This window comes from Apiospora aurea (genome assembly GCF_038362705.1).
Source record: "Apiospora aurea strain CBS 24483 chromosome Unknown utg000005l_segment0_segment0, whole genome shotgun sequence".
Taxonomy (NCBI): Eukaryota; Fungi; Ascomycota; class Sordariomycetes; order Amphisphaeriales; family Apiosporaceae; genus Apiospora; species Apiospora aurea.
Genome location: NW_027117392.1, coordinates 2,742,232 through 2,758,035, shown reverse-complemented (window position 1 = coordinate 2,758,035; position 15,804 = coordinate 2,742,232). Strand labels below are relative to the sequence as shown.

The 15,804-nt window shown below is 53.2% G+C and overlaps 5 protein-coding genes across 5 annotated transcripts; 2 read left to right on the top strand and 3 right to left on the bottom strand.

The window, feature by feature from the left end:
• Positions 1 to 633: 633 nt before the first annotated feature.
• PG986_007405 (uncharacterized protein) lies at positions 634 to 2,336 on the bottom strand (the record flags this gene model as incomplete). The annotated part of the gene is made up of 2 exons (XM_066843627.1): positions 634 to 666; positions 729 to 2,336. 2 exons carry the CDS (start codon positions 2,334 to 2,336, stop codon positions 634 to 636), a joined length of 1,641 nt encoding a protein of 546 aa, XP_066699739.1.
• Positions 2,337 to 5,723: 3,387 nt separating this feature from the next.
• Positions 5,724 to 6,389, top strand: PG986_007404 (uncharacterized protein; the record flags this gene model as incomplete). The annotated part of the gene is made up of 1 exon (XM_066843626.1): positions 5,724 to 6,389. The coding sequence occupies one exon, from the start codon at positions 5,724 to 5,726 to the stop codon at positions 6,387 to 6,389; it is 666 nt and encodes a 221-aa protein (XP_066699738.1).
• A 19-nt stretch (positions 6,390 to 6,408) lies between these two features.
• On the top strand, positions 6,409 to 8,666 carry PG986_007403 (alpha- sarcomeric (f-actin cross linking protein); the record flags this gene model as incomplete). The annotated part of the gene is made up of 4 exons (XM_066843625.1): positions 6,409 to 6,455; positions 6,597 to 6,663; positions 6,773 to 7,752; positions 7,817 to 8,666. 4 exons carry the CDS (start codon positions 6,409 to 6,411, stop codon positions 8,664 to 8,666), a joined length of 1,944 nt encoding a protein of 647 aa, XP_066699737.1.
• A 1,085-nt stretch (positions 8,667 to 9,751) lies between these two features.
• Positions 9,752 to 12,116, bottom strand: PG986_007402 (uncharacterized protein; the record flags this gene model as incomplete). The annotated part of the gene is made up of 3 exons (XM_066843624.1): positions 9,752 to 9,937; positions 9,997 to 11,725; positions 11,782 to 12,116. 3 exons carry the CDS (start codon positions 12,114 to 12,116, stop codon positions 9,752 to 9,754), a joined length of 2,250 nt encoding a protein of 749 aa, XP_066699736.1.
• A 1,275-nt stretch (positions 12,117 to 13,391) lies between these two features.
• PG986_007401 (uncharacterized protein) lies at positions 13,392 to 15,020 on the bottom strand (the record flags this gene model as incomplete). The annotated part of the gene is made up of 3 exons (XM_066843623.1): positions 13,392 to 13,749; positions 13,817 to 13,947; positions 14,007 to 15,020. 3 exons carry the CDS (start codon positions 15,018 to 15,020, stop codon positions 13,392 to 13,394), a joined length of 1,503 nt encoding a protein of 500 aa, XP_066699735.1.
• Between the last annotated feature and the right edge of the window lie 784 nt (positions 15,021 to 15,804).

Here is a 15,804-nt window from a genome sequence, read left to right as displayed (position 1 = left end):
GTATAGATAGGCTGCTGCTAGAGGCGGCCTGGTGTCTATGATGATGATGGTCTTTGGATAGAGCTCGGCAGTATGGAAAACTTGGGAGCTCCGGGCTCGCTCTTATCTTATCGCCCGCTCTCGACCTGGTGGACCGGCTTCAATCAGTCTTGCCGCGGGGAGCCACGCCTGGAGTTCTTCGTCAAGGCTTGAATGCATGTACAAGTTTGCTGGAAAGTATATCATTGCTCAAAACACTTTTTCTATATACATGTACCTGGGATAAACTGTTCTTGGATGTTTGGGACGTCGCTAGGTTGTTAGCCTGTGAATAGAAAGCGGCGACTAGCCCAGTAATAGTTGATGGGAGCGTAATGACACACGCAGCATCGAGTGCAATGGTGTTCGTTTGCAACTGCACACATTTGATTCAATGGTGTTTTAATATAGACAGTTCTAAGGTGCTTGCCATCTACCATAATGTTGCTGGATGAAGATGTTGTGTTCAACCCCCCCGATTTCACTGGTGTAGTCTATACAGCTTTCCAGAATTCAACTCCCCAGAAGGGGGTTTGGTATTTACGGTGGTGCCATAGTGACAGTTTTCTGGTTGCCGCTATGATTGAAACGCTGCCGATTGGGTATCGTTTCCTCTCATACGTATTTGTAAGGGTTCATAATGCCGTTCTGAGATCGCGGCGAATTAGCGGATGACCTCGAGTGTGCCTCGATAAGGGGATATTACTTACCGGGTCGTACAAGTTTTTGATCTGCTTCATCAGAGCAACCATAGTCTCGCTCCTGCTGTATCCGATGTAGTTCTTCTTTGCAAGCCCGAGGCCGTGCTCGGCGCTGATGCTGCCACTAACCTTGGCAATCCATTCGTAGACAAACGGCTCGAGAACCTCTTCTACCCTCTTGTCGTACCTCCGGACTGCGACGTTCAGGTGGAGATTCGAGTCGCCCATATGCCCATAGCCAACTACGTCGACGACGGGGAACTCATCCGACTCGCCCCTCAGGCCAGCAGCATCGATCCTCTCCCGCACATCCTCAACAAGCTTGTACAGGTCGGCTAACGGAATTGAAAGGTCATACTTGTATACACCTCCCCAGTGTCCGAGGCACTCGGGGATTCCCTCTCTCTGGCTCCATAACGACCTGAGTTGAGTCTCGTCTTGCGCCAGGACACCATCGGTGACGATTTCCTTGTTCATGACATCCTCGAGGAACTTCTCCAACTTCTCGCTATCATGCTCGGAGTTGGATCCGCTGGTCTCAATTAAGCAGTAGAACGGGTGCTCGCCCTCCAGTGGGCTGTTGCTGTTGCGCACCTTCTGGACCAGCTGCTGGCTCTTCAGGTCCATCAGCTCGAAGGCGGAAAGAATCTCTCCCAGCTGACTCTTGGCTTCCCTGAAAACTTGTTGGATCTTTTCGTATGATTCACCTGCCAAAAACGCAACATTGACGGCGTGTGATCGTTGGGGGCACTGTATCGAGACCGCGGTAATCATGCCGATCGTGCCCTCTCCGCCAATGAAGAGCTGCTTCAAGTCATATCCGGTGTTGTTCTTTCGCAGCTTGCACAGGTCATCGACAATGGTTCCGTCCGGCAGGACGGCTTCGATGCCCAGGACCGTACCGTGCAAACTGCCGTAGCGGAGCAGCCGGAGACCACCGGCATTTGTTGCGACATTTCCACCAATGTGGCAGGAGCCCTTGGCCCCCAGATCCAGAGGAAAGATGTAGCCCTTCTCGGCAAGATATTGGTCGGCCACCTCGAGGACGACGCCTGCATCTGCAACCAGGATGCCGCTCACATCGTCAAAGGAGCGTATCTGGTTCATGCGACTGGTGTTGAGGACGATCTCGTCAAAGACGGGTACCGAGCCGCCAACGAGGCCGGTGTTGCCGCCCTGGGGCACAACCGCCAGCATGTTGTCGTTGCAGTACTTCAGGATCTTGCTGACCTCCTGCGTGGACCCTGGCTTGAGAACAAGCTTGCAGTGGCCACGGTATTTGCGCATCCAATCCCCGTTGTAGGGCTCCATGTCGTCGGCCGCTACCTCGCCCGTGACGCCGTCGATGAGCGCCGTCTCCTTGCCCAGCAGGTCCTTGAAGAATGCGACATGGTCGGCCGTGATCTCAGCGAAGCGCGCGTCTCGTTTGATGTCCGGGTAGGCGTCGGAAGTGAACTTGGCGTGTCGCGCTCCAGAGGTGCGGAACTGCCTGGCGGGCGAAGTCGCAATGCATCGGAGGGCATTCAAGGACACACGAGCTGTTGGGTTGGCCGCCTTGGTCAGCGCGGAAGCTCCTGCCCGGCGCAGGACGGGAGCTAACCTTGATCTGCAAGCCATTTCGAAGTCGGTGAGACAAGAAGCTGGAAAGCAAGACACAACTAGTCTCCCAAGAACTCGGTAGCCCCAGACAGGGAATAAATTGGAAGAAGAAAAACAAAACTCCGTTTCCGATGCTAAAAACGGTCTTGAGGCCCGCGATGTCGGGCCCGCCACTAGCGTGCTGCAGAAGAATGCCACTTTCTGACGGAATGACGAACAATCAGTCCAGTCAGACCTGATTACTTAAGTAGCTAAGTAAGCATGCATACAATTCTGCCAAGTCGGAAAGTAATCTTCCTATACGCTCAACTCTATGCAAGAAGAATATCACTAGCATGGAGCCTTTTGAAAGCCTTTTTTGTACCAACTATTCCCCCCGCAGGTAAACTTCAGAGCGCCCAAAAATATATCTGTATAGGATGCACAAAATCAGCAGAGTCAAAAAAGAGACTTTCACCAGTGATAACTGGCGAAAGGCGCTTATAGATGGGGAAACTGGGAATCGCCCGCGGCCCTTCGTCACTTAGCGCCGGAAAATTCAACATCTTTCTGGAGGGTAGGCACGGCGACTGTGCGCAAACCGGGCTTATAAATGTCAAGATAATGGTCGTGTAATGTAATGCCATAAATTAATCATTGGGGTTATAGCTCAGTGGTAGAGCGTTCGCTTTGCATATGCAAATCTGCGAAAGGCCCTGGTTTCGATCACCAGTAGCTCCAGTACTAATTGGAAATTATCTTTTTGGGCCACGCAAACTAAACCTGCCACCTCTCTGTCGGTGCGGCCTAGAAACGCCTTGTCGACGGCGGCTAAGAGTAGGCAATGGTCCGAAGGGCTATTCCTACGTCTATCGGCGACGCCATAGTACAGCGCGCGCCTCAAAAGTAGAAGTATACACGGTTTGATACCTCAAAGCGTGGTGCCTTAAAAGTAGAAACATACCTTTTCTTTTGAAAAAATTAAATAAAAAATTAAATCTCCCTGAAAAGAATTTTTCCAAAAATCTTTTTCTTTATAGCTATAATACGTATAGCATATACCCCTGCATCAATGACGTACCAGGGGTACAATTCCTGGACAAGTCAAAGATCAAGTAAATTTATAGTTGCTCAAGTTTCAAGGCTCCAATTGCTGAGGCGCACCTTTTGAGGAACCAAAACGTGCATAGAATTCCTTTCAAAGCTTAGAGCAATGCAAATGAAATGTCATACCACTAGAATGAAGGTTTTATGGCTTACGTCAGACTATACCACGGAGAGCTATAGTAAATAGTATGCAACCCAGCTTACAAGCGGGTTTTGACTCATGTATACCAACCTTGGAAGGCTGGAAGTCCTATAAGCTCTGCACGCCTTGCTAATTATTGTCACCATAGTCCAGCCACACATATCCAGGTGGGCTGGCCTCCTTTCAAGATCCAACAAACGAGGAGTAGTACAGTGTTGGACGAAGTGGTTGGTATCCACGCTTTTTATCAAAGTATTGCAAACCAACTAGCAAGTCTACTTGTCAGATTGGCATGAGGCTGGTCTGCTATCCGGATGAAGGGACATACGCCGTCAAACGTTGATCTCATCCCGGATACCCAAACCGAGAAACGAGAGCCGAAGGTAAGTTGCAGCTGCCAGACTATCACGACAAGAGGCGGAGTGGCTGGGATGATAGCGACCCATTGCGCCCAACGGACGGAGGATGCAGCAAGTATAGAGTATGATCGTGCTCAGATACTGCATTGAGTTGGTAGAGCTCTCCTGTCACAAAACTCTTTTTAGCACGCCAACGTTCCCTGGTGAAACGCTGCTCCTTGGTCGACTGGCCAGACTCAAGACCGGATCGCGAGGACTGACCTTGGCCCCAAGGCTATATTCGCCTCAGATAGCTTGTCGGAAGCGTCGTGTGCGGTCCCGTCTGTCAGAGCCTGGATTCCAGGTATTTGCCATCTCTAAAAGTCCTTTGTCATTTGATTATCGTCCTTCCCGGTCCGTTTTCAGAAGATCGTCGCATGATTCCGGGTCCCCAGAAGACTGCCAGCTTATGCGGGACATTGTGTTTACTCAAGCTTGGCGCCGGAAAATCCTCTCGGTCAGGACAGGGACGAGGATGGCGCTTCGGGGCAGGGTTGGCGCATAACTTGTCAGACTGGGTGTGAAGCGAAATTCATGCGTGCATAATGGAAGATGGCAAGCTTCGCCCCGATGGTGGAGCGGCACGCGCGGAAACAAACGTAGAACTTTGTCCAAGAGGGAAGAACAGAGCCAGGAACTTTGGGTCTGTGTCTCACGATACTAGCCGCCATCAAACCAGAGATTAATCACGTTGAGTCGTGTTCGATACTGTTTGTCAATGGCTGAGGGGGGAGAAAGGGGGTTGGCCAGGCCGGGGCGTCCATCTATGGGCTGGGACGCAATGCAACATGCAGCAAAGCCGGGTGTATAGGGTGACATAAGCCCGATCATTGGTCAGGTCGATCGAGTGGGAGGGTTGGAGGAATTGGTTGAAGCAGAAGTGGTACCCCCCTCCCCCCCTGTTGATCGACCCTCCCAGGGCTAAGACGTCTGGGGCAACCCATGACGGTCTTTTTTGAGTGCATGATTTACAGAGGATGCGCAGCCGTTTTGGGGTATAGCGCCCTGGCGAATGGGGATCTCAGGTTGATCCAACCTTCGAAACCCCTTGCCTATTAGAGATGAAGTCTCTGTGGGAACGGCGTCTTGCAACACGATATAGAAAGCAGCTCGCGTTTCAGATAGCTCGCTGTGGCAGATATAGCATCGAGAATATAGCCGGGACGCCTTTAGGAGACTCGAGAGGCAGAGAGGAAGACCGCAGCGCAAGGGTGAGCAAGGGGCGACAATGTTGGTCCAGGGGAGATGGTATTTGAAGAAGAAGACACCGCGCCGTTGGATGCATGCTTTGTTTTTGAGATGGGACGACATTGCTTCTGTTGCCCTTTTCGAAAACAGGTTGACCATTCTTTTTCTTCTACTGCCTACCTACATACCTACCCACGTACCTACCTATCTAAAAGACTGAGTCGCGGCCAGGCGTCCGATTTTCATCGCCATCTTCTTCATGCTGTACTGGCTTGCACTGAACAGAAGTGTGTGAGGAACAGGAACAGGAACAGGGACAGAAACAGAAACAGAAACAGAAACAGAACAGTTGGTCGATTGAAACTGTCAATACATGTACGATTTGCTTGATCGATTTAGCCTTACAGCACCTACCAACGTACAGCAGCGTGGCAGGCAGGCAGGCAGGCAGCCAGCCCCTCCACGCCTGGCGATCACTACTGGGTACCAGTTAATTGTCGATTAGCGATCGTTTTAGCGCACCTACACCCGCGGGACGGACCCAAATCAGGCCACCGACCTCCCACCCCCCCCAAACGCAATTTCGAAAGCATGTTTGCCAGGCTGGCGACGGCTTTCAGCCGAGAGGGCGGGGATAACAAGGGCCTAGGCGCTACCAACGAAAAAGAGTCCCCTGGGCAACGCGACGCTGCAAACGTCCCCAACGTCGAATACACCCTGACAGAGGCATTCCCACCGCTGCAATCCGACACTGCCATCGAGCAGCAACAGACCACCGCCTGCACCCCCGATTCCGAGCAAGCGCCTGTCCTGCCACCAAAAGCAAACGCAAACACAGTCGATGCCGGTGCACGCAGCAAAGGAGCTTCTTCCAACCCCTCCACTCCACCGCCATCGTCACCTATTCTTCAAGCACAGCAGGAGCAGCAGTATTCGGCAGACGACAAGTCACAGCAGCCCCAGCAGCTCCAGCAGCACAAGCCAGCCCCCTACTACATCTGCATCTGCCCCTACAACCCCAGCCAAGGCTTCCTCCTCCTCCTCCAACTCTTACTCGCCGCCCCGCTCCCGACGCACGCGAGGCTCTTTGCCGAATCGGTCACAACCCGAAGTGCATGCAGCCAGAGTCTCCCGTTCCGCCACACTTTCGGGCTCTCCGCTCAGCAAAAAGGAGACCGACACTTTAAAGGAGTCGCCCAAGACAAAGAAACCCCAACGGCACTCGCTCGCCTCCAACGCCTCGACCGAATCCTCTGAACGAGAGGGCCTCAGCAAGATGGACGGCAAATGGGTCATTGTCCAGCAGAAGACCTTCACAAAATGGTTAGTTGCACCCAATCCTCTCGCCTGGTCGAGCATGACTGGCATTCAGTGCCCTACTCTGCCCTGTCCTGCCCCGACCCGACCCAACTCGACCCGACCCAACAGAACGATCCGTACTGACAGACGTGTGGTGCGGTATAGGCTGAACACGAAAATCGAGGTGCGAGGTTTGGAAGTCAAGGACCTGGTGGCTGATTTAAGCGACGGTGTAAGTATACCATGCGAATGACTCGGATTTGTTTACATCTTTTTTGAGTTTCCCATCCCGTCACAGCCCAGGCTGCCATCATCATGCTAATCGTGCGTTCGCTTCGCAGGTCATCCTCATCCATCTCCTCGAATGTCTATCCCAAGAATCGCTGGGTCGCTATGCGGCGAAGCCCAAGATGCGTGTGCAAAGGTTCGAGAACGCAAACATAGCCCTCAACTTTGTCAAGTCCCGGGGTGTCCAAATGACCAACATTGGCGCCGAAGATGTCGTCGACGGCAACCGCAAGATTATTCTCGGCCTGATATGGACTCTTATTCTGAGATTCACCATTAGCGACATCAACGAGGAGGGTATGACGGCCAAGGAGGGTCTATTACTGTGGTGTCAGCGTAAGACAGCATGCTACGACGAGGTTGAAGTGAGGGACTTCAGCAGCAGTTGGAATGACGGCTTGGCCTTCTGTGCTTTGCTCGACATCCATCGCCCGGATCTCATTGACTATGATGCTCTGGACAAGTCGGACCACCGTGGAAACATGCAGCTGGCTTTCGATATTGCTCATAAGGAGATCGGTATACCTGCCCTGCTTGATGTGGAAGATGTTTGCGACGTGGCCAAGCCCGATGAGAGGAGTTTGATGACCTACATCGCCTACTGGTTCCACGCCTTCTCGCAGATGGAGAAGGTTGAGAACGCAGGACGCCGCGTGGAGAAGTTCGTGAACAACATGCAGGGCGCCTGGGAGATGCAGAGCGCGTACGAGCGGAGGATGGCAGCGCTCCTCCAGCAGATCAAGGAGCAGATTCACGAATGGCTCCAGTCCACATTCGAGGGTACCTACGTCGACGCGAAGAGGCAGGCCACCGACTTTGCTTCGTACAAGAGGGGAAAGAAGCGGGAATGGGTTGCCGAGAAGAGCGAGCTCGCCACGTTATTAGGAAACATCAAGACGAAAATGGCCACATATCGCCTCAGAGCCTACGATCCCCCGCCGGAGTTGCGATTGGAGGTTCTGGATGCGGAATGGGCCAACCTCACCAAGACTGAGATGAAGCGTGGTCAGCTCATCAACGAGACCATCAGAGAGTATGTTCAGCCCCTTCCCCTGCTGCTTACGTCATACATGCTCCTTACTAATACTTCCCAATAGCATCAAGAACGCTCTTCGCAAATCGTTCGCAGACAAAGCGAACGACTTCGCGCTGGCGTTGAACACAATGCAGGTGGCGATATCAGGTCTGGAGGGAGACGTCGAGGACCAGCTGTTGCACGTCCGACGTTTGTCAGACAATCTTCCTCCACTGGACGCTTATCTCAAGACTATCGAGGCGGTCGATGAGAAGTGTCAAGAGGCCAACATTGAGGAAAACGACTTCACTACATATACTTACGACGAATTGCATTACGAGTTAGGACTTGTCAAGTCGGCAGTCGCTAAGAAGCTCGCTTTCCTGGAGAATCAGCTCGTTGCTCGCGACATGACAAACCTGACTCCCATTCAGCTGGAGGAGTTCGAGTCGGTGTTCAGACACTTTGACAGAGACGACACAAACTCGCTGAGTGAATTGGAATTCAGTGCTGCGTTGGCATCCTTGGGTCTTGTGTTTAGCGAAGATGAGATGCACGACTACTTCGTCGATACCTCGCGTGGCCGAGAGCGAGTGTCTTTTGAGCAGTTCATTCGCTTCATGGTGGACGTGACAGAAGATCAGAATACGGCCGAGCAGGTCTACCAATCCTTCCGCGAGGTGGCCGATGGCAAGCCGTACATCACCGAGATGGATTTACGACACAGTCTGGTACCCGATGAGGTCATCGACAAGCTCGTTGAGATTGTGCCCGTCCACTCGGGCCCGGACATGGCTTCAGACCGCGGCCAGGCTCAGTACGATTATATATCCTTCATGGAGAAGCTCATGAACGAGCAAGGGGGCCACATGACATTGGGGGACATCACGAACGGGCGCAGCAGCCCGGCCAAGAGCAATGGGTCGCAGTAGAAATGTGACGGGTGAACCCCCTCACGCTACTTCTTTGGAGCTGGGCTGAGCTTGTTGATATACCCTCTCTGGTTTCTTTACTTTCCGGCCTCTTTTTCTGTTCAAGAAAGCGTTGCTAGCTATTTGTTTTGTCCACACACTAGGTATATAATCGCTCTTGGGAATACGGTAGCATTGCCCGGGGTGTTCAAGGGAAAGGGGATACTGATTGATCATCCATTGATTTTGCGCATTTGCGCAAAAAAGAAGAGAGCATGCCGGATGAGGCGGATCTGGCTGGGGCATGGAGAAGACAGGGGCCGGGTGGTGCTATGGGCCACACATGATCACATTCTTCAACCTCACTCTCCTGTCTTGGTTCTCCCGTCACTGATCTGATGTATCCGTTTTGTTTTCTATGTTGATTGCTATACGGAGGATCGTTGCCGTGGCTCGAGGTCTGGGTTTCTTCGTCGTACTATGATGGCGGCAGATGAAGCAAACGAGGCGAGGACTATCGGGCACACCCAGGCTTGGATGGGTGTTGCCTGTCTACACAACAAAGCAAGGGTTACTGGCATGACATAGCACAGTTCTCTAGATAATATACTCTAAAAGTTCGACATATCCGAGTTGATACGTGGCAATGACGTTGAAGGTGAGCGCCGCTAAGAATGGTACCAAGTAGGCAGTCTGTTAAAAACAGGACACATATACAAAGGATCTACAAGGCGGGACGAAGCGTCTTGTCATGTAAAGAGAAAGTGATACTGTCTAATTGCTCTGATGGGCGAAGACTGTTTGTCTACCAAGTACAGCCGAATACTACGTCGTACACCTCGCCATTTGCCTGCAGTTTAAGACACGTTTCGCAGCAGCACTACGCTCCGTTCCGAAATCTATACTGTCCTCTAGAAATCCAATGACACTGCAATGCAATCCGACAACTCCAATTCCCATGTAATAGACAATTTTGGTGCCTAGAGGTTCGGGTCGCTCGACCTCCCTCCAGGTCTAGCTCTGCTGCCGCCAGAGCAGACTCCAAGGCATCTCTGTGCCGTGTCAAAAGTGAGTAAGCCGGCGTGACCTCCTGGGACACGCCACCGTTAGTTCTCTTTGAACGCATCCATGTCTTTGAGGGCATTGGCTAGTCGACGATAATCACGGAGCAACTCCAACACCTCTCCTAGCTTCAAGTCCGCTGGATTCTGCAGCTCTATGAAGCGCTTGTTGGGCGGCTTGATTTGCGGTATGTCTTTAGGGGGTAGCGACGGTGCTATGTCGGGAAAAGCCTGCTGTATAGTCAGTCACGGCTGGCCTGGCGTAAGAGTATAACTGGGGAAATCCTTACCGAGGCCAGATCACCGCCTTCTACAGGTTTCCCTGGAGGGGCATCTTTTGTCGTGGCCGTTGGGGTAGGCGTCGTCCGTCCGAAGCCCCGCATCATGCTCATGCTCGCCAGCCGGTTCATGGGATTGAAAGAGTTGGTCAGATTCCGCATTTGATCCACAAGAGCCGGATTAGAAGACGAGGCTGTGGCCGTGGATCCAGGGGTCCCGGCCTTTTCTCTTTCTTCAGCCGCAAAGACGACTTTTTTGGAACTGCTCGCACTACGGGCGCTCCTCGTACTATCTGTGCTACGATCCCGATCCCTAGGGACCTTCCGGCCCCCAACAAGATGCAGAATCCTATCGTCGCGGTTTGCAGCCGGACTGCTGTCCTCTTCACGCCCCTGAGCAGGGACAGGTCCGTCAAGAGAGGCAATGTCCTCAGGAGGTGGCGTGCCGATGAGTTTCCTTGCATCGTCGAGTGTCCTCGGAAGTACCAGCTCTTTGCCGCTCTCCGTGGTGTCGCGCAGCCTTCCAATGAAGAAATTGTAACTGTCGCCCAGACTGTTGCTTATATTCTTAAAACTCTGATCAGCCGTATCGAAGAACGAGTCCCTCGCGTTGCCTATAGCTTGTGCTGGAGTCTGGATCAAATCACTAAGTCTACGACGCTGTGCTAAAGCCTTGGCTGTCGTGGGGGATGGCGGCGCCTTCAAGCCTTGTGCCTCTGTGGTCGTTAGTGAAGGCGTGCTTTGAGTTGGCTCTGAGATGCCGGGTGTATATGCCGGAGGGAAAGTCTCTGTACGGGGACTTCCGGACATGCTACCCAGCTTAGCTGGTCCGGTGACGGATTCGTCGGCCCGGAGGCTGGCAAGGTCGACTGTATCCAGAAAGAGGATGGCGGCCTCGAGATTGGTGAGGCAATATGTCGATTCCCCATCCAATTTCTCCTCCCACCGAAACCGCTGGATGAACTTGAGATCGCTGGTGACATCGAGCTGCTCGGGAGGCATTGTGATCAGGGTGTAAATGAGCAAGGGCATGATCTCGTCGGCCGAGGATGACAGTTGAAAATGCGACAACGTGTCAACGATGCTCTTCTGAGCAGCCTTCAGGTAGTTCAGCTTCCCCAGAGGATACCGTTTCTCATGCATCGTGATCAGGTTCTTCCTAGCTTGCGCTAGATATCGACGGATCTCTTCTTGCTTCTCTAGTGCGGCGGCATCTGTGCCATCTTCTGCATGTTCGTCGGCCTTAACCCCTAACCCAAGTTCGGCCAGACCTATGCCTACTAACGACAACGCTGCGGTTTTTGATCTGAGCTTTTCGTCGGCCTCGGCATCGTGGGTGGATCTGTGTCGATATATCCTGTCGTATATGCCCTCACACAGTCGTCGTTCCACCCCTTCTTCCAACAATATTTTCTTTTGCTCCAAGGCGATCCTGGCCTTCTTTCTGTTGGCCAATTCTTCGGCCGTGAGCATCTGCTGCTCCCCATCGGTTGTGGAGGCTGGCTTTGGCTTGTCTTTACCAGTCAAAGAGGCCGCCTTTGCTCGCAGGATACTGGCGGTAGATGCTCTCGATGGAGCAGCAGGTTGTGGAGCCTCGTAGCGACTTTGCCTCGAGGCGAGGCTATCGATGTGCGTTTGAATATGGTGGGAAGCGGTCGCATAGAAGTCTTGAAAGCGTCTAGATAAGTTATCAACGTTGGGCGGCACTGGGTTGACTTTGGCGGAAAGGCCGTCGATGAAGCTGCAAGTCAGGCCTGTTAGCGATTACATCCTACCTAAGGTACGTGGGCAGCATACTTGTCGGTTAAACTAATGAGTTCTATAGGAATATCTTCAATGTCTACTGAGGCTCTTGGTGGCTCCGTGGACTCTGCGGCTTCGGCAGTCTCGAAAGTATCGCGACTGTCCGGATCGGCACCTTGTTTCTTAGGTGATGTCTGGATAACCTTTATCTCCGGCGTCGTCGTGCCATTTTGGAATGTGCTAGCCCGCTGAGCCCGCGTCAGAGGGTCTATGGTGGTTTCCTGAACCGCCGAGCGCGGAAACGACCTCGACGAGCGAAGCGTGCCGGGTCGGGGCTCTGAGCTCTGGGCGGGCGTAGAAGGCGCCATGAATATCGAGCTGAAGGACATGGTCGTTAGTCGGTCTCGGATGGAAGACGGCACAGCGAGAGTCGAGAATTCTTGACAAGTTCCCGAGGACAGAAGCGCGGCCCCGGAGTGAGTTATAGGCGTTGATGAAGCAGCATGAAACTATTGCAGGGGTGTGGTTTACCTGATGCTACCTGGACAAACGACTGTGTTGGATGTAGTCGGGCGGACTTCTATATCATGCCATAGAAAGCTCGCCAGGTAAAGCGGGTAGAGGGGGAGATATGGCAATTGAATGGAGTCCTACTGGGCATCAATCTGGAGTTATGGCATGCTCCGAGGGACGTTGGAGATGGGGATACGCTGCATGCAATGATGATGAAAGGCCGGCTGCAACCTCATCGGCGACCGGTAGGCGGCACGTCCAGCAGCTGAGCTTATCGAACCATCAATCGATAAGGCCCAGCACCAGCGGCAATGCCTCCAATGCCCCCCATCATGCGTCAGGCGTCAGGCGTCAGGCGTCAGGCGTCAGGCGCCAGGGACCTCTGCTCCAGGGGTGTGGGCAGTGGGCAGGGCAGTGGGTGGGGTCTATCGATGTACATCTGCTCGCTAAAGCCACGGACAGCTACCTGCGGCACTCCTTCTTACGTACTTACGTACCCTCCCTGGGGGACTGATGCGCCTAGAACGCGACACCAAGACAAGACCCGTTGCCGCCGTTCTAGAGGCACCAACCTACCGTAGGTTAATGCACTCCACATGCCCGTCTCGGACTAAGAATGCCTGCCTGCTTACCTAAAAGGTCGGTAGGATGTATGTCATGTATGTTACACTTCAAATGTTTCCTTTTCTTTCGCGGCGCCTGCCTATTGATGCTAGTAGGTAGGTTAAAAGATGCAATAATGAAAGTACTTATGAGTATGACGTACGTACGTACATATCACTTGCCCCAGGATCTATGTTCAGACAAAAACCTATATTATAAGACGAGACAGATATTTGATACCAGTAGGCGTTTTGAGATATACGCTTAGGAAATCATACGTCTAAGCCAAGTAATACGAGTAGGAGGTACTGGGGGCCGTGACGGTCTGGTGTGCAACTTCAGATGAATTCCTTATATAATTAATTTCCGTTCTTTGCCATGGTCGGAACCCATCAAGCAGGCACAGGGGCCAAGGATTGATGACAGGAGTGTTTTGAGCCTTTGATTGCTTTAGGTAGGTACACACATGTGCGTGCATGCTTACTTACCTACATGTATCTATGTAAATCCTTCTCGACCCCCAAACAATCGCCTGCTTACTTGCTTGCTTATGCAAGCCCCATTGCTTCGCATTCGGACTCGATGGTATCGAGTGAGCGGTAACCTACCGCCGTGTTATTGTCGGCATAGGCCCGAACAACCCCGCGGGCGCCAGCGTACGCCGCCCAGCCCATCTCGTCCAGCCCGTTGACGGGATCCCTCGCGAAGGCGACATACGCGTCTTGAATGGCGTGGCTGGTTTCGTACTCCAGCGCCGTCGAGTTTCCTCGGAAGTCCGCGTGTGTTCCGAATGCGAGTGGCAGGTCGCTGCCGTGCCACGCCCCGAACCAAGGTCGCGGCGAAATGTTGGAGAAGTTGCCGTTGTAAAACGCCCGGTGGGTTATGCGGCCAGCTGCCAGTCTTTCCCTGCGCACCCCGTCAGTTCCATTCCTTCTATCCATACAGGCAGGCATCCGAGGCAGGAAGAGCTTACTTGGTGGTCTTGTACGTGGGACACCAGAAATATCTCTTTGAAAGTTCTTCGGCTACGGCGGGGTCTGGTCCATCGACAGAGTAAGGGGCAATGAAGTGACCCTCCTGGCTATTGTGGGTGGCGAGAGCAGGCTTCAGCACGTCATTAGCACACGGTATCGTTGGACAGGAAGATTCCTTCTGGGGCTTACCAGAGTAGACAGTGCACCGCGAGCGGCCCGTTCTGTGTAGTTGGAGAAGACGAGCTTCTCGTCCACCATCGGAGCAAAGGTGATGGAGGGGCTGTCGCCAGAATCCTCATAAGTGGCCACGAACTTCTCCAGCCTCTCCGCCGGCACCTTCTTCATGCAAGCCAGCTCGGAAGCCGCATCTGGCTGGTTCCCACAGCCCAGGCCCTCGGCGACGAAGGAGAAGTTCGAATAGACCACGTCGTTGCTCATGAGCTGGTTCAGGTGAGCAGTGCCGGAGTTCATGATGAGTCCTCGCACGATGGGGTCATCGGCAAAAGCAAAGTTATAATAGTCAACTGCGACAGAGCCCGCCGACTGCCCCCAGATGACCATGCGATCGGGGTCTCCGCCGAAACTCTTGATGTTGTCCCTGACCCATGCGACAGCGAGTCTCTGGTCCATCAACCCCAAGTTTTGTTCGGTCGCGCCGGCGGCGTCGGGGAAGCCAAACAGATTGATGCGGTAGTTGAAAGCTACCACGATGTGATCCTGGGATCTCTCGATCCATTTGGTGGGTATCTGGTAGGGAACATCGGTTCCGCCCGTTGCGAAGCCTCCGCCATAAAACCAGATGATTACGGCCAGCTCAGGCGCCTGGCCGACGGCCTTGGTGGGCACCCAGACGCTGGTGGTCAGGCAATCCTCGCTCATGCCTGCTTTCCCAATCATAAACTCGGGAACATCAGTGCGCATCATTGCTGGGTGAACCGAGATGTACTGCCAGCACGAAGGAGGCAGCGCCGTCGCGTTGATGACGGAGTACCCCTTGGGCTCGTATGGCTGCGGCGGCTCCCAGCGGAGCTCACCAACCGGAGGCTTCGCGTACGGTATCCCCAGAAACTCCGCCACCGAGGGGGCGATAGGGGAGGTACGGCCCTGTACGGTCATGCCAGTACCAAGCTTGACAGTAGGACCTGCTTGTACCCCACGAAGGAGGCATGCTATACCAAACGAGATGGTCTTGGCAGACACCATGTTGTCGGCGGCGATTCGGTTGAAAGAGAGGTAGAGAAGCCAAAATCCCCCGCCGGTTGGCTGCCGTTAAGCGAGCTTTATATCGCCTCAGATGCCGCAATCCAAGGCCTGGCCAAGTATTGTGACTCCGCCTGAGCGGAAATCATCCATATCCACAGCCCGGGGGCTTGACTCGCATCGATTCAAACCTCCGTGGCTCGTCAAAATCGTCTTCGTCCAGCTGCCTGTTGAGGTCGCTTGGTATGCGGCGTGTGAACCTGAATCTAGCCGGCCTGGCCGCCCAATTTTCCATATTTCTCCATGCTATACTAAGTTGTGTTCAGCAGAGCGATGCCCAAACTGTACTGCCGAGTCGGTGTTGACTGGCCTATACGAGAGCGTTATATATCAATGATGTTTGCTGCCGCCCCGCACCCTGATCCATACAGCCAGGCCGAATATGGGCACGGCTCCGTCTCCGCCGGCAATGTGACTTTGTCGTGGGCAAAAACAGAAACGAGTTCAAAGAGCATGGATTCTAACAAGAACGATGGGGTTTGCTCTGCCGGGCCAGCTCGCAATATACCGATTGGATAAAGACCCCTGAGTAGGTACGGAGTAATGGTGCATTTCTCGTTACTCACGCCTTATCTTCATGCTGCATTTTGTACCCGGGATTCACGTTCTCCCAACTAGCACTCAATGTGGACAGTATTTATCCCGCCACACATGCATAGTGATGGCTTCGCAACCCCTATCGTACTATGCTATAGGCAGAGAGTCTGTATTCTATGGTCATCTTGGG